Source organism: Struthio camelus, chromosome 2 (assembly GCF_040807025.1).
Source record: "Struthio camelus isolate bStrCam1 chromosome 2, bStrCam1.hap1, whole genome shotgun sequence".
In the NCBI taxonomy this organism is placed as follows: domain Eukaryota; kingdom Metazoa; phylum Chordata; class Aves; order Struthioniformes; family Struthionidae; genus Struthio; species Struthio camelus.
The window spans coordinates 78,249,609-78,267,858 of record NC_090943.1 but is presented as its reverse complement, the minus strand read 5'-3'; the positions used below and the strand labels follow the sequence as shown (position 1 = coordinate 78,267,858).

The 18,250-nt window shown below is 36.7% G+C and overlaps 1 protein-coding gene across 6 annotated transcripts; it reads left to right on the top strand.

Annotated features, from left to right (window-relative positions):
- The first annotated feature begins 7 nt into the window (after positions 1-7).
- On the top strand, positions 8-16,299 carry TRIP13 (thyroid hormone receptor interactor 13). Of its 6 annotated transcripts, none has more exons than XM_068931316.1 (14): positions 8-146; positions 327-429; positions 2,296-2,461; positions 2,766-2,895; positions 4,707-4,762; positions 7,417-7,507; positions 9,147-9,219; positions 10,262-10,325; positions 10,585-10,671; positions 11,473-11,579; positions 12,684-12,837; positions 13,024-13,136; positions 14,667-14,736; positions 15,268-16,299. In XM_068931316.1, exons 2-14 carry the CDS (start codon positions 338-340, stop codon positions 15,361-15,363), a joined length of 1,299 nt encoding a protein of 432 aa, XP_068787417.1. In that variant the 5' UTR covers positions 8-146; positions 327-337; the 3' UTR covers positions 15,364-16,299. The 6 variants fall into 6 exon arrangements, with proteins under 6 accessions (XP_068787417.1, XP_068787420.1, XP_068787419.1 ...); XM_068931319.1 differs by having other exon boundaries at positions 327-484; XM_068931318.1 differs by having other exon boundaries at positions 19-146; positions 327-549.
- The last annotated feature ends 1,951 nt before the right edge of the window (positions 16,300-18,250 follow it).

Genomic DNA, 18,250 nt, shown 5'->3' with positions numbered 1-18,250 from the left:
CCCTCCCAAACCCGCCGCGGAGGAAGCTCCGGGTCGCGGGGCGGGGCGGCGGCCGCCCGCGCTTTTTGGAGGAGGCGACGGCGAAGGTGCCGCGCGCCCGGCCCGGTCCGGCTCGTGTCCGCGGCCCCGCGCCGCGCCGGCGTGAGGTGACCGCCGCGGGGGGAGGGGGGAGCGCCGCTGCCGCTGGGCGCCGCTCGCTGGGCGCCGCTCTCCCGCGGCCCGGCGCGGCGTTTCTCTCTCGGGGGGTGGCGGGGCGGCCCGTGCCCTCGGCCACGCCGCAGCGGTCGCCGGAAGGGCGCCTCTCGCTCTCGCCCCTTCTCTCCTAGGAGCGGGGAGGATGGATGACGCCGCCGGCGACCTGAAGCAGGCGCTCCCAGCCGTGTGCGATAGCGTCCAAATATACGTGGAGGTTCTTCAGAAGTCCAGCAGGTCTCTTTTGCCCTGTGGCGGCCGACGGGTGCATTTTTATTTAGCGTTATGAGCTGTAAGAGCAATTGAGTTGGCTTTCCCTCCCCAAATCCAAAGTTGTGATTCCGAAGAATGGAAAAGGTGGGTGTGGGTGTGTAAAAACAGGAAAGGAAGCCTCTTAACGGAAGAGCGGTGGTTGGAAGGGACCTCTGAAGGTTGTCTGGTCCCAACCCGCTGCTCAAAGCAGGGCCAATAGGTTTGGGTTATTCGGGGTCTTGGCCGGTCTCATCCTGAGATTTCACAGTCAGTGTTGGACCCACCTTACTGTTAAGACTTTTTCCCCCTTTGTCTGACCAGAACTGCGGTTTGTGTCTGTTGCCTCTTGCCCTTGTGCTATGCAGCTCCAAAAGTTTTGCTCTGCCTTCTCTATCGCCTCGCGTTAGATTCCCCTCAGCTGTCTCTTCCTAAGGTTGAACAAACCCATTTCTCTCAGCGGCTCTTGGTGCATCGGGTGATCCAGTTTCATGATCTCGGTGGCCATCTGCTGGACTCGCTTCAGTATGTCAATGTCTGTCCTATACAGCAGAGCTGGACACAGCTCTGATGCGGTCTCACAAATGGCTCACAGAGAGACAGGATCTCTTCTCCTGATGTGGTGGATGCACTTTTGCTAGTACAGCCTAATATATAGTTGACCTTCTTTATACAGTGGCACACTGCTGACCCGTATTCACTTTGCTACCCGCAAAGGATTACCAAACTGGTTTTTGCAAAGCTGCATGTCATCCAGTTGGACCCCAGCCTGGACTGTTGTGTGGGCACCAGATGCAGACACAGGATTTTACGTTTTCTTTTGTTGGACTTCATGAGATTTCTGTCAGCCTTTGTCTCCAGCCTGTAGAAGTCTCTCTGAATGGCAGCCTTGCCTTCCGCTGTATTGACAGCTCTCCCCACGTTGCTGTCATCCATAAACTTGCTGCAGGTGCATTTCATCCCATTGTCTAGGTCGTTGATGAAAACAGTGTCAGTCCCAGTACTGAGCCCAGATTGATGCTGTAAGTAAGCAGCTGCCAGTTGGACTTTGTACTGTTAATCACAACCCTCTGTACTGGACAGTCCAGCCAGTTTTCCAGCCCGCTTGTTAACTGTTTTTCCTATCCTTATCTTACTAGTTTGGCTATTAGGATGCTGTGGGAGAATGTGTCAAAGGCCTTGCTAAAGTCAAGGAACGCAACATCCTCTTGCTTTTTTTTTTTTTTTTTTTGGTCAGGCTTGGAAAGGCAAGGTACAGCAATGGGGACACACTACTACACTACTGAAATGGCAAAATGATGTTAAGGCTTTTTAGAAATCTTAAAATGGTATTGCTTCTCCTGTAGTTTTTGTCTGTTTTACTGAAGTTCTTGTAGTGTGTCCCCATCCTGAGGTACTAGTTGCCCTCAAGAGCAAATGAGTACCTGAGCTTTCAAGCTAAGTGGACTAACTTCAGCCTAGTAGCTTAATTCTTCCATCCTTCATAGTGAAACACAGCCAGATTGCATAACTGATTTCCGTTTCTGAAAGCTTCTAGCTTTGTCACGCCCAGTGTCCTGATCTGATAGCAAGCAGATCAAATAACATTCTCTGGCCTGTGCCTATTAATGCACAAATGAAAAACAGGTATCAAAGTTGTTGATTTTGCCAACAGTCTTGAGCTGATAGTTTTATTTCTGCAGAACGTTACAGATCTTTATTTCATTTACTTATTTATTTCTTTATTAGATGGAAGCTGTTTTGCCCTTGGGGTAGTGTATTAAATAAAACTCTCTGTTAGTTCATAGCATAAATGCCATATAAATGCTTGTGCTACAAATAGCACAAATAGCAATGCTGTTTCTTTCTTATTAGCACGGCAAAGAAGGAAGATATCAGGATGGGCGTCTTAAAGCTGTTAAACAGACATAACATTGTGTTTGGTGATTACAAGTGGACGGAGTTTGACGATGGTTTCCTCAACAGCAATGTGCAGTCTGTGTCAGTTGTGGATACAGAGCTGAAGCTGAAAGAAAGACAGGTATCTACAGTCAGTAATGTACAGCCTTGTTCATATGTGTATGGTCAACTGGTATGCAGACTAGCTGTGACAGTCTGAGCAAGACAAGGTTCATAGGAAGGTGTACTATCTTTTGCTAGACTGACTGGTATAACTAGGAGAATGTGGTCAAGCTTTTGGGCCTACAGCTGTTCTTAAGGTCTGAAATATAAGTAGTAGGTTTCAAAGCTGAATGTCAACTGAGTACTGTAATTTTGTCATGTTATAATTAGATTTGAAGTGAGAAATACGATGTATTAAAAGTCCTTTTTTATGTTCCTTCTAGCCCATTGACTTGAGCAAAAGTAATCTTTCTCTTCATATTTTCCATCTGAATGAAGAAGGACCAAGCTCTGAAAACTTAGAAGAAGAGAATGAGGATATTGTTGCAGCTAACCACTGGGTACTACCTGCAGGTACCCTTGTGATATTTCTGGAAGGTCCAGAGCATTTATAATGAAAGAAAAACTTGGAAGGGCTAAGGTTGTAAGAGTGTTTTATAGGGTTACCTGTTAAAGATATTATTTGCATATAGAATATACCTTTGTCCTTTCTGGATGGAACCGATATATTTGGGATTTTTTTTTTTAACGTAGCTTTATGTTTTTGACTGAACTACAAAGTTTCAAGTTTTTCTGAAATAAGAGAAAGTGGGTGAAGGTAAGCACTCTTGTTGAATAAAGCCTGAAAATGTGTACTCAAAATCAGAAGCATGCAAATTTCTAACCATACAAGCTGTATTGCAAACTTATGTGGAGACCATCAAGAAACTCATCACTTTAAACATTCATTTTCCAGAGCCCACTATTGGCTTCCAGCCCCAGGAGAGTGCTGCTCTTATATTTTCAAATGGAAGCCTGTGACCTGGCAACACTTGAGTCTCTATGCAAGAGCTGTACTGAAAACACAATAGAGCAGGCACAAGAACTGGAAGAGACTTGTTAGTTTGATCCTTTATGGGTCCTTGGTTCTTGCATCTTCTTTTTTTTTTTGGTCGGTGAATATTGATGTTTGAAGTCATTTTAATTTGCTATCTGAACAGCAGCATTAAAACCTAGATAGTCTGGGGAAAAATCCAATTAAACAAATAAATAAATAACATTATTAAATAACAGTATTCTTGCTTTTTCTTGAGAACTAAATAGAATTACAATAAAACTCATAAGGTCGTGTAGTTTCAACATATTGCAATGAAAATCACAGCAAGTGTTTTAAAAATGTATAAAAATATACATTCATTATAAATATATGTATTGTTGTCATTGTCAACAATTCAAATTATATCTTGCTTACAATAAATTTGCAGAATACGCTGATTGCTTTTCTCTGATCTCTAGAGAAAACAGCAATTTGACTAGAGAGGCATTTCCTCACTATGAAGCTAAGGTCCCCCCGCCCCCCCCCCCCCATAAAGGAACAAAAAAAAAGATTTAGAGTTCTCAAAGTGTCTTTTGAAAATAAGAATAAAATCTTCCTCTGCAGTAGGGCTTGGTCTGCCTGGTTGCTATGATGTTCTTTGAGGAAGTTGAATTATGCAATAGAAGCACAGAAGCAAACTTCAGATCAAGGAGGGGTTGATTCTGTGGCGTTTCTTGCTATTTCCATGTTGTGGAAAGCCTGAATGTCCATTATATTTATCTTTGGGAAGAATTCAGTCTGATATCTTGACATTAAACCACAATAACATATGGGAATAGCATTATTCACCGCATATTTTTTTTTGCTTTCATGTGCTGGAAGCGAGAAAATAACAGCCTAAAAAGATTGAAACCTAAATCACAACTTTGTTTGCTGACGTGCTGATGCTTATTTAAAAGGAAAAAAAAAGCTGAAAGCCCTCTGAACTTTTTCATAATTCTTTATCTTGGGGAAATGTAGCTCATTCCCCTGTTCAAAGTATGTGGAAGGAACAATTTCAATAGGCAAAATTAAATACTAATATTTTTCCATTCATGTTAAGGGTTATTGAAGGTTGAAGAAGGTTAACCTCTGTTCAGAATTATTTGAGAAATAGAAGTTTGTGAAACTGCTGAATTTATGCCTGTTAAAAAGGAGTGTTTGCTTTTTGAGAAAAATAGTCTGTATATTTTCATTGTTCAAAAATGTCTGTTCTTCATCCTTAATTTTAGCTGAGAATAGTTTGAAAAGTGCTTTGTGCTGTAATGCTAGATGACAGGTTACTGGACTGATTTACCCTAAGTAGATGTGTAACTTATTGTTTTTGCAGCTGAATTCCATGGCCTTTGGGAAAGTCTTATATATGACATTGAAGTAAAATCACATGTAAGTTGAAAATTAATAACAATCTAAATTGCTTGAGGAGAAGTAAGAGTTGATATGCAGCCTGTCTGAGTTGTTACATCTCATGGAGAAGGTATTTAGAAATAACTAGCTTGGGAAAGAATTCTGATGTCTGTTTATTACACTTCTGTATTTCAAAGGTAGTAATTTCTAATGGTCACTGTATTGTAGTTCCTCATTATTTTGCAAAGCTTTATCTATTAAAATTTCAGTATATTTTTTTGTCAGTGCTTGCTTCTGATGTACGCTTAAGTAGTCAAAACTGACATATTACAATTAAGCATCATATTTCGGACATCTTTCAGTATGTACTACTGTGATGTCTGCTTTGTGAGAAATTGCAGTTTTACTGTTAACAGTTTCACTGATGACCCATGCCAAATTATAATGAATTTTCCTTATTTGCATTGTCTCACCTTTGACAAACCAGAAGTTCTAACAACTGGAGGTGCTGTTTTGTTAGGAACTTGTAACTTCTCAGAAGACTTTTACTTTTGCTTTACTGCTCTAGACTTACTCATCAGCCTGCCTTGAGGAAAACAATGAATACGCTGTAGATTTAAGTAGAAATTTACCTTATGGAAAGATCGCACTGTGTTTTAAGGCTGATGAGATGCATGTTTTTCTAGAAGGGAAGAAGGAAATTGGTGGAAAAATTAACTCCAAAGAGGCGTAGAAAGATATATGCAGCATTCTTTGTAATCAGTTCTCTGTTTCTCCATTGTGAAGCCCCGAAAGGGCTGTTATGTTTTGATACTGACGTGGGTTTTTGAATGTAAGCTAATTTAACGGCTCTCTACTGCTAAGAGGAGCATCTTCTGGCTGTACTACCTGTGCTTCCCTTCTGTTAACACTCTTGTTACCCTGACCTTGCAGTGAACTGAGGGAACTGAATCACTGAAAATATGCAGCTCACTGTGTGATAGGCTAATTGCCAGCTGGTTTTGTCCCAGGAATTGGTTCACCATGACCTGAGCTGATGGTCATATAACAGAAGTGATGGATGCAGCTAGGTGGAAGGGAATGGGAATTGGACTGTGTGTTTCTGGCAGCAGCTAGTCAATTGACTGATAGCAGTAAAGTCAGTCTGCACTGTTACTCTTCATTCAAATGCATACTGAAGGATTTGACTAAAGTAAACTCCCACTTTATTGATTTCTTAGCAGCTGTTAAGGTGTCCAGAAGGAAATAGTTCCACAGGGTCATTTTCTTGTTTGAAAGTTCTGTGCGTTCATCAAAGGTTGTGATGACAACTGCTAGAATTTATAAATTGTAATACTATAATTTGAAGCTGAGTAATTGTGGTGTGAGTAAAAACCACAAGTGCTTCAATTCACAGTTGCTCTTTTGATAGCATTCATTAAGATGTTCATTTTGCATGGAAAAAAAAAAAAAAAGTATATGAGCATAAATACCAAGTGAATTCATTAGCTTGGTTATAGTACAATAGATAGAGTATTTTCACTTAAATCTTTATAACCATAATCTCTATCGTAAAACAAAACATTCAGGTCCTTATGCATCTTCATTATATATAAGTTAGACCATCAATAAACATGCTAGGTTTCATCTAGCTTTATGGAACTATTTTCCAATTTATCTGTGAAATGACAGAATTTTTCTAAAATTAGACTTGCATCTTACTGATGTATTGAATAACTGAGCCAAACACTCTTGATTGTAAACATATGTTGATAGAAAGAGCAGTGGTGGCTTTTAATCATTAAAATTGGAACTACTTACTTCTGTGATGTGAGTAGTAAGTATCCGTGGAACTGACTAGATATGGCAGGATTCTGCAGACCCTGAAATGGTTGCTGCTAAGTTTCAAAATATCGGTCAGTGTCAAAGTAATATTGACAAACATGCTGGATAAAGTTCTATTTTTGCTGTGGCATATTTAGTATGTTTTGTGGCATGAGATATTGCATACTTTTAGGACTGTTTTGTTTTCTTATTAATGCAAATGGGTCAAAAACACGTATCAGGTAGCAGCAACAGAAAATAATATGACAATAAGTGTTTTTTTAGGTAAAAATAAGTATAATTTCATTTTTGTTGAAGGAAGTCTATCACTTGCTGATTCTAGATAACTAAAAATCAAATAACATTATTTCTGGAAGTAAGCGTTCAGGGAAAGTTCATGTAACTTTTCTTAATTGGAAGGATTAGAAATTACGAAGAGCTTAGAATAGCTGATACAAATGCTTCAGTAAAATAAAATGTGACTGGAAGTGCTTAGTTTGGTGGATTAACTATAACAAACAACAGATGTATAGCCATGTAACAGCTAAACAGTAAGCAGAATTTGAATCTTTGACTCTTTTTCTTGGACAGCTTGTGGATGAAACCCTCTGACCATTAGTTTTTTTTTTCTTATCCTTTTTAAAACTGGGACAGTGGAAAATGGAAATAATTTCACTTTTTTAAAGCCATTCTTTCTCCTGAGGGAAGGAAGGCAATGAGATTTCCAAGCTTTATAAAAAGAAGTTTGGTTTAGGATTAAAACCTCCATAAGCCTTGAGCACAACTTTCTTTGTTACAGTGTGCAATAGAGATAATTAGGGATTACTTCCATTTTTTTAATTGTATTTACTGATATGACTTTAATTTTTTTTTTCCTCCTCTTCAATTAGCTACTTGATTATGTGACGACAACATTACTATTCTCTGATAGAAATGTTGACAGCAACCTCATATCTTGGAACAGAGTTGTTTTGCTGCACGGTAAAAATCATTTATCTTAAAACAAGTAGTTTCATTGGCCATCTATTTATGCTTTCCTTCTGAAAAACTTGTATTGTGCTTTTATGTAGTGAAATAAAATAGATGTTCCTGTGTTATAGCAACAGTGCTTTGGAAGTACTCTCTCCATAGTACAAATTCAGATGAAACATGATGTCAGAGTCAAGTCATGTTTAACATTAGCATTTTCTGTGTTTGCAGGAATTTAATACAAAATTAATAATGCAGTGACAACAGTTCATTGTTTTAATTTCTATTTGTAAGTGATATTATGACTTTTTTGTACAAAATGCAAAAAAAAAAAAAAAGCTAATACTGAGCACATTAGGAACCGTATTTTGGTTGCAACTCTACTGCAGTATTAAAATTTTCATTAGTTTTGGCTGCTTTATGAAAGTATTTTTGTAACTTGGCAATAGATACACTACATTTTGTGTTCTATTGTCAAGTATTAAAATAATACTAATTGAGTTATTATGAAGCCATAATCTTCAGCCGGTCCTTGTTTACTTTGCAAGTTACACCATAAACTGGATTGACATTCAGTTGAATCCATCTTGTTGCAGTTTGCAGCTGGCTATTGATTAATAGCAATTTTGTAATCAAGACTACTATTCAGCAATAAAAGTTCATAGTGGAAATGTTTGTTATAGGTGATGATTTCAGTAAAATTATGATGAGAATGCTTAATGCATCCAGTTATGGAAAAACTTAAAATCAAGATTTTCATCCTTGATTTATTTGTCTGTTTAGAAGATGCAGATTGCGTTTGCCTGGGCAGCTATTTATTTTAAACTGTTAACAATATATCTGTAGTATTTAATTTTAGCAATAAACTCACAAAGTTCAAAAAATTAAGATCACTAACGAACATATTAGTATTGGGAAATGTGTAACTGTATGCTAATGGAAAATATACATTTATGCTATAATGGCAGTATTGACTTTGAACAAAGGTACTGTCATCTTGTTGCCGTTAACAGTTTGCTTGGCATCCACACATCAACTTGTACACGTTCATGCTCTTTGTTTAACTATTTTTGTTCTGGTCTGTTTGGAGAAAATCTGTGTGGCTCTTCCATAGGGCCTCAAGCCATATTCAAAAAGGCCGTATACCTTTTAAAATGCTCTGGGTTATGCTAAGATAGAGATTTCTGGGAAAGTGGACAGCTGATCAAACTAGGTGTAGAATATTTCTGCTTACCTATTAGAAGAGTTTGTTTCAGGAAGATTAAAATTTAAGCATAGCACTGATTTTGAGAATGCTAATGCGCATGACTCCTGCTAGGGTAAAATGCTTTGCTCCTGTGGCTGTTGAGTGTTCTGACTTTATGATGTTTGCATGCAGGCTGTTACATTAACTAATGCTAATAACTGAAAATAATACAAATTCAAAGCTGAAGAGAAAGTGTAGCTCTAGTGTTGTATTGGAGACTTGGTCAAAGTAAGCAACCTTCTCAGAGTAGCCCTGGTGATAAGCTGTGTTCACAATCTGACTGCTGTGTTTTTATTCTGTAATTATTGCTGTCATGAAATTCAATAGTTAAAAAGATGCTACCTGGCGTTAACAGTCTGACACAGGTGCTATGTAAAATATTGTGTGGATTTGATTTGAATCCAGGCCCTCCAGGAACTGGTAAAACTTCTCTCTGTAAAGCATTGGCCCAGAAGCTGACAATTCGACTGTCACACAGGTGATCTTATTTTTTTTTTTTCTCCCCCCTGAGATTTTTACTATAGTTTGCTATTGTTAAATATCTTTGGGCTACTGAAAGAGAAAGTAGTGCCAAGTAGTAATTGCCAAGTGCTAACATTCATATAGTATTCTTATTTATTGTATACCTGGCTAACAGTAAAATTGATGCAATATGAAAAAGACAGGATACGGGTATTTTAATGTCTTTTAAAGTGCGTAGATATTCGTGACTAAGAATGTAAACATATTACCACTTGAATTTGTTTTACTTGTTTGTGCTCACACTGCACATCAGTGAAAACTAAAAGGTGAAAGACTGTGCACTATCAAGCCTGCTGCTTGTATTTTCATATTTGAAGCCTATATTTTCAGTAGGTAGTGATTTTTTGAACCAATTTGTTTTGTAGTTGAATTGTCTGAATGCTACAGTCTGCAGAAGTCAGTTTGCATATCAGACGAGTAAGAGAGTTAAGATGCTCTGAAGTTCAAGGTTAACAAATTTGTATTAAAAACTTATATAAAACTTAATTATATAAAATGCTAGGTGCAACTAGTATAGTGATTAATTATTACAGTGATTTGACTTCTGCCCAAGCTAGATTTATGATCAACATGGGCTGTATAATGTTTTGCTGAGATATTTTGTCCTAAGGACATCCGTACAGAGTTAAGTAATTGTGATAAACAAGCTTCATGCTTTTATACATATTTTTACTTGCTATATCTACATCTTACATGAACAGAAGAATGAGGCTGTTAATGGGATAACTGGTACCTAAACTATACATAAATAATAACCAAAGCTATTCTAATGAAGGAATTCTGATTGCAATTTCATGTGAAGCATTCTAGTGAGACAGGTTTCTGGAATTTAAAATTAAACTTAAAACAGCCATTATGTTTATTAAAAGTAATTGATTTAAAGTACTAATTAACAATATTCCAGTGTTGAAGTGGAGGGAATGAGACTTGTCAGTGGTATCACTGACCTTTTTTACAATATAACAGGATTGATACTTCTTTTTCCTTCCATACTTTAGGTATAGGTATGGACAGTTAATTGAGATAAACAGCCATAGCCTGTTCTCTAAATGGTTTTCTGAGGTATGTATTGATCTAAGTTATTTAGTTGTCTTTGTATATTGTTATGAATTACCCAATGTTTCTGATGAGCCAGGTTCATAAAATAGGGGTGTGTACCAAAGACTCTTTTGAGTACTTAAGATGTTTAGGAACACTTAAATAGAAGCTGTATGAGAGACTAACTTTAAGAAACAGATATATCCAGCTGTAAAGATGGTAAGACTTGGAAAGTTATGTGATAAGGGAATACATTAAATATATGTATATGGTCTCTTTCTAGAGTGGCAAGCTTGTAACCAAGATGTTCCAGAAGATTCAAGAGTTAATTGATGACAAAGATGCTCTTGTATTTGTACTGATTGATGAGGTAGGATTTTAATGGTATCGAGATACATTACTCATCCAATTTAATTTCTGCTAAATTTAAAGTATGACAATCCCTGTTTTTAAAGAACAATGAAAACATGTTTAGACTTTTTTGTAAATTCTTTAACTTTGTGCAAAAGTGTAGAGGAGGTAAATTTAGTCTCAACTACTGCAGATTTGAGAGATTTGGGAGGAACACTGTTGGTTTGGTTGGTTTTTCCCCCAGACAAAATTCCAGCTGAAAATGAAATGAAAGCTTTCTTGGTGGCAGTTCCCTTGTTGCTGTGTGTTAACAAGTGTTAACAGGTGGAATATTGTTCTAAACTTCAAAGTAGCCTGGATTTGTATTATAATTATGCTCTTATGTGTGTTGTAAAGCTCAGAAAACATTAGTTTGATTTCCACTTGTTGTCTGTATTGTCTTGACAGGCTTGCATACATGAGCAACTTACATATGCACCTTATTCGCCTTATGATATTGAAGCTACATATTCCTGTGGGCTCGCTTGCTCTAAATTCAATTCATTAGTTTCCTTTTTAAAGGAAATTGAATTCAAGTGGAAAACAGCATCCATTCTGCTGTCTAAACAAGGACTTTACTCACTGTACCTTTTGCTTTCATAAGACTTTTCTCTCAAAAAAGGTTTTCTTTCTCCCCATAAGTTCCTTCCTAACAGAAGATTTTGAAGATGAAGCTTTAGATACCAGACTCTCAAGGATCTGAAGATGTATTGCCTAGATTCTTTGCTTGCTGCCAGCTCTCCAAATGAGCTTTTTTTTTTTTTTTTTTTTTTCTTCGTAGGTAGAAAGTCTCACGGCAGCCCGCAGTGCCTTCCAGGCAGGTACAGAGCCTTCAGATGCTATTCGTGTGGTGAATGCTGTACTGACACAAATAGATCAGATTAAAAGGTAAACTCATATTACTGCAACAGCAAAAGGTACCTGACAACTTCATGATTCCTAATAAAAGTTAATTCTCACTTGGAATACTAATCCAAAAGTATTGGCTAATGAACTATTCTTTTATTAACGGTGCAAATTTGGAAAAGAAATAGGAGTAGTCTGGTGAAATATTTTCCATGGAACTGAGTGAGCAATCAAATCTGCAGATGATATACTTCCATTAAAGCTAGGGAGAGATACAGCACAGATGGTCATGAGATCTGCTTTGGAGAGACAAAAGTCATCTCAGTGAAGAATTCATTCATTGTTAACAGTTTCTGGATGTCAATCTAAAGCAGCCTTGCACAACACATGCCATTGCTGCTGCAAGCAGTCCCTAATAATATTTGGTCTACTTTGCATGCTGGACATGCGAGCGCCTCTTTTTTTTTTTTTTTTTTTTCTTTTTTTTAATTCTTGCCTGTTCCCTCCTCCTTTTTGTGGCATACTTGGCTCTGCTCACAGAAAGAAAGGTGCCCTGGTATTTGGCCATGTTCTGCCACTGATTAAAGGTAAGTTACTCATTCATCTGTAAAAGTTTGCAGGCTTCATCTAGAAATAGGTATGATTGAGAATGTTCTTTCCATATTTTTTTTTTTTTAGAGCAAGGTGTTGCATCCCTTTTGAGCTTGCTCAGTGTCAACGATTGTAGAACATGTCATGTTAGTGATTAAGCTAGGTACTTTCTACTGAGCTGAAGTAGAAAATGTGTAGATTAAAGATTCAAGTTTAGAAGTCTCTTTTTGTAATCTTATTTATGGCAGACACGATTTAAAAACAGGACTTCTAACTTGGGCTTTCTCCATGCTAGATAGTTAATGTGTATCACTTCTAAGATAGAGGAAATTAAGGACACTTGAGAAATTGCCAAAGAGGAGACTATACGTTGAAATAAAAAAGTCATAACTGGCCAAGATCTTCAGATAATTTAATGTAATTGCTAGCTGATGAGAGTGGCATGACTGCTTGTTGCATGAAATGACTTGAGTCATAAGAAAGAAGGTGTTGGTTTGCTAGCCCCAGGAGGGACTTCTTTTGCATGTGACCTAAAAATATGCTTTTTTCTTGAAGGTATCCCAATGTAGTTATCCTGACTACTTCAAATATTACGGAGAAAATTGACATGGCCTTTGTAGACAGAGCTGACATAAAACAATATATTGGACCTCCATCTTCTGCAGCAATATTCAGAATATATCTTTCTTGCTTGGAAGAGCTGATGAAGGTAATGTTTTTCAAGCAGGACTTTAAAACATCCTTTTTAAATAACTTTGGCATTTTTTGTCATACTTCCCAAATAACGAAAATACACAAATTTTACCCCTTCTCTATATTTCTACTCTAACTGTAGAATCTAATTTTGAATATACTTTTAAAGTTTTCATACAGTATGTGTAACTCTTCTTTCTAGTGTCAAATAATATATCCTCGACAGCAACTCTTGACACTCAGAGAGTTGGAGATGATTGGCTTCGTAGAAAATAATGTGTCAAGGTTAAGCCTTGTGTTAAAAGAAATCTCAAGGTAAGATTTTTGAAATTCTGCCTGATGTATAGTTAATACAATCAGGGTTGTGGAATTATGTCTGAAAGCAATTGAATATAATAATAGCAGAGTTTTGAAGCATCTCAATGTTTTTGTTGTTGTTGAGGTTAGTTTGAAACCTTTTGGGGAACAGTGAATGAAAGCAAGCAGGAGTTGCAGACATTTCTCAGTCTCAAATCTGGCTCAGTTTCTGGTACTGCTTCTGCCCTTCAAAGTCCTCTTGTCAAATTCCTGGCTGAATTAATGACCTACATGAGATTTCAGTGGATATTGTGAATTATAATGCAGTTTAGCAGAAAGAACACTGACCTTAATTCCTGCTAAGAAAATGTCTCCAAACGCCTTGTGATCCACCAAGAAATCTGTTTTTAGCAGCCCAAAATAAATAGACAGAGGTAAAGGGGAAAGGGTTGATGGATGTGAAATGTAAGTGGAGAGTGTCACGTTTTGCTGAGAATGCTAGTACAGCAAATAATCTTTCACTTTAGCATGAAGATTCTTGAAACAATAGAAATGATGTTCACAATAAATCAAGCGATGTTTCTTTCCGAAGTTCTGGTCCCTGCAGAACAAAACGCCACCTTAGTAAAACAGTGTAACGTTCAGAACATAGGCACGCTTTCCTGACTTTCTTTCTGTTCCTGAAATACTAGCTCTCAACCATTGGAGTACAAGTAAATAAGTTCTGCTAGGCATGTGGTTGTGGGCTCTACACTGCATAGAGAGTACATTCTACATTTCAAAACAAATTTAACCAGTCAGTAAGGGATATAAGTGGTAGTGTCTTTCTAAGTGTGAATGGAAGGATATGTCTGTACCATACTCTTTTCAGTGCAGACATTCCCTTAGATTCATGAGATATGGCACAGTAACGTGCAGGGCACCATGTAAGCTTTGGCAGGCAAACGTTACTATGCTCTTTCTGTACCCGTGCTAGTTTGTTTCTTCAAACCATATGCCCTTTTACTTTTTGCTTCTGAATAAGTGTGAAGAGAACTCTGGACTATCAACATCTTCAGGGTTACATAGGCTTATAATAAAATAAATGACCAAAGCATGCTTTCATATATGTTATTCTCAGAAGATGGTAGAGATGATAATTAAAACTGACACCAGCAAATGAATCAGTAAGACTTTTGTGTGGTTTTTATTGTAATTTAGTGGTTGTGGAACTGTATTTAAAATAGATGTTTAAATTAGAATCTGATATGCTGCACAGGTAGGATAAGAATGGGCAGCATGGATGGGATGTCTTTTTTTTTTTTTTTTCTCTTTTTTTTTCCTTTCTGCCTGCCTGTCTGTCTTTCCCTTTTGTTCGGTAGAGGAGGCTGAAGTTGTCTGTTCACCTAACATTTTGCTTCTGCCAAGAATGCTGCAATTGAGCTGTTTAATACGAGATATTACGATTTGAGTTTATTTAGAGGAACTTATGGGAGAAGCACAGAAAAGGGTCGTCTTTATCAGTGAATATTTAGCATTTAAGCAGCACTTGTCTCTGTTTTACTGTAGAAGGAGCGAAGGTCTTAGTGGCCGGGTCCTAAGGAAACTTCCTTTCCTAGCACATGCACTTTATATTCAAGTAAGTTTATTCTATTCTATTGATTTTGATTTGGTTTTTTGAGATAGGTAGGAAGACATTTGGACAAAAGCCCTGAATCCTTTTAAATCTAGAATATACTGTTTCTGCTGCTTTCTGGACTGAAACAATTTTGTGCCGCCAATAATTTAAAATGAGATTGAAAAAGACTAATGGGATTGACCTGTCCAACAGCATTCTACTTAATTATGTATTGTAACAGAACATTGATATTGATTCTCTGATGCTTTCTTGGTGACAGAAAGTCTTCCCTCACTTTTAAAATAATAATTTGTTTAAACTTTTATTGAAGCAAATCCACAGTATTATTGATTGACTCAAGAGTTTGCGTGGCTTGACTTTATACCAGTTAGCATAGTAAAATTAAAATCAGGTGCAATTTTGTTTTGCAACATTTTGAAAATATTGTAAAGTGGAGGTCAGATATTTCTCTTTTTAATACTGCGTGTGGAATGTGAAATGTTATGCAGCTCTATTGCTATAGTGTCTAACATAATTTTCTCTTATTTTCAGGCCCCCAGTGTTACAATGACCACATTTCTTCAGGCTCTTTCACTTGTAGTGGACAAGCAATTTGAAGAAAGAAAGAAACTTGCAAACTGCATGTGACACTACTGTTTTATAGTTATCTGTATTGTTACCAATGAAAAGTACATATTTTTGAATACAAACTGTGCACCTTTTATACCTTTGTAAAATAGATTGTCAACGCATGAAGAAACCTGGAAGGCCTGATCTAGTTTTTAAAAACAGTGATTAATAAACAAAATTCAGAAAGTTTATAGTACATTTCTGAAAAACTTTTATTTCAAATCCCAGGAAGGCCGTTAGAAACTGATATTTAAAAAAAATTCTACACCTTTTGCAAATAAACTAAAAATAGGTAGATTTCTATTCCTTGCTTCTTAATCACTAACTTTCTATCCATGCATGAATTTTTATACTTTCAATTTCTTATCCATTTTTAAAAGCAATAGAAATTCAGTTTTTGGCTCTGGTAAGTATGCAATAACTGCACTACTGCTATTACCTCTTCTGAAACTGACAAGCATGAAACTGGGTAAGAACCAGAGTGCTCAATGATCGCCTAGACCTTTCATACTGACCCTTCTTTATGCTGAAGGGTAATGTCAAGTATTGTTTTTAAATAACATCAACCTAGAAAGCTTTAAGATCACTTAACTGTATTTTGTAATGCTCCTTTTCTAGTGTTGATGCAAGGATGGACAGTGGACCAGGTACTCTTGCTGAAAAACAAGTACATTGTGCAAGGTTCTTTAAAATGTGTGAAGTCTCTCTCTCTCTCTTTTAATATGAAATTGAAGTTACAAATCATCTCTGGGGAAAGATATTTGGTAGTACAAAAGCCAGGAAATGTACGTATTCAGTTTCTAAAGGGACAAAGTCAGCTCTTACCTGGTAATTACATACGCTATATAATAATACTCAATTTTTTTTCTTTTATGTTTACAAGCATTTCATCTGCAATCCACAGAAACAGTGACATGTAGAAGAGTTTACAGATCAGAAGTTTACTCTTCTTAGGTGAGGTTCAAAATAGTGATTTTTTTTTTAAGCTGATCATATCTGGTTAACACATACCTGCTGTGTATTTTGTTATTTCCTTGTTATTTTATTATTCCTATTTTTTAAATCAATGTTATATGTTCATTAGATGGAAGATTTTGTCATGAAAAAACACTAAAAACTGTGCATTAAACAATTGCACTGAACTTGTCAGCAAGAATTGCTAGTCAATTTTTATTATGTCATTATATTTTTTGTAAAGAGAGTCTCTGTTACACCTCTTATGCATCTGTTATATTAATTTCAGATATAAATCGTTAAACATTATTCCCTACCCATCCATCCCCAAGAAAAGGAAAAAAAGGTTGCATTAAAATCAATCATTTGGAGTTGAATACTCTAATATCCAATGCATTGCTTGTTTTGGAAATACTGGTACACACAAGAAATTTTCCTAAAAGTCAGGTATAGGAACACTGCTCAACGGTAAAATTTTGTACAAACTCTAGTCCGTACCTGACTTGTGGCTTTTAAAATATGAAGATTTAGATACTTTTCTTTAAAATGACAATACCTTCAACACAGGTGTATGTTATCTGTGTATATCTTGATGATCGATGTAATGGATGTTTTGGAATAATTCCAGCATAATACGGAAACATGGCCTATCTTCTGGTTTTGATTTCAGAATCTTAGAGGAAGTGATTTTTTTTTTTTTTTTTTTTTTTTTAAGAACAACAGAGGCTATACAAATTGCAAGTTCCTGTCAATATTTCACTGGGGGAGGTATATGCACTCACACTGCTTGAAAAGCAGATCTTAGTAGCACTGCTGGATGGTTTGTGTGTAGATTCTTAACTATTCTCACTCATTATATCAAGGCTATAAGAACTGTGAAGACCAGCAGCTGTTTTTTTTTTTTTTTTTTTTTCCCCCACCCTTTATCCAAGATGATGTCGGTGTCCCCAACCGTGTGGTTTACCCTTTTACCAAGATGTTTCTGGAGAGTTTAGTTTTAGAATATTTTCTTACGTTTAGTAGGTAGAAGTACTTAAGAGTAGGATGCACTGATGGAATAGTATTCTAAGAGGTAAGCATAACTTAGAGACCGTTTTCTTTTATGTGCACTCTCGCTAATATTATGATTGTGCAATGGCTGGCGATGTTTTAATATTTTGTTAAAATCATATATAGCAATTATTTCTTTTTTTTTTTTAATTTCAGAAAGAAAAATCACACAATGAGGCAGGCTTGCTTTTTTCCTTACTTTTCAGTTTTATGACAAATACTTTCCTGCATTGACACTCCTAAGAATGGAAATTATGGATGTTTTTTTTCTTGAGGACCATTGTTGTTCACCTCAATTTTAAATGTTAAAGGCTTTGAATCCACAGCTTTGAAGAGAATCACCTTAAAGTGGGTTGTATGTCATCTTAGAGGGAATTATTTTCCACTTTTATTGAAGATACACTACTGTACACCCAAGACTACAAAGTAAATTGAGCCTAGACAGAGAACGTAAAGTGGGGATCCTTATGTACCCAGGGTTCAGGCCATTCAGCTGGAAGAGGGTGCATTGACTGTTTAGTTTGAATATACATGCTCTCTGCAGAATAGAGACAGATATTGGCCCACATGGTATCCTATGTAGCCTTTCTGTGGAAACAGGTGATATAGTTTTACTTTATTCAAGACGATGCTTAGATGCACTTACAGATGTGCAAGACTAATGCAATGCTGTAATGCAACATAACCCCGTAGAATATCTCTAGCCAGCCTTAGGGAAGGAATAGTCTAATGTATAAAATGTTTCCACATATTATTATAGATGGACACAAAAAATTGTTTTAATAAAAAGAAACTGTTGAAGAATTTGATCCAAAGTTGACAACCAGTGATATTTTCCACACTATGATGGGTAGGGCAAAAGTTATTTTGTACTATAGTTTCACCATGTTGTCCACTAGGT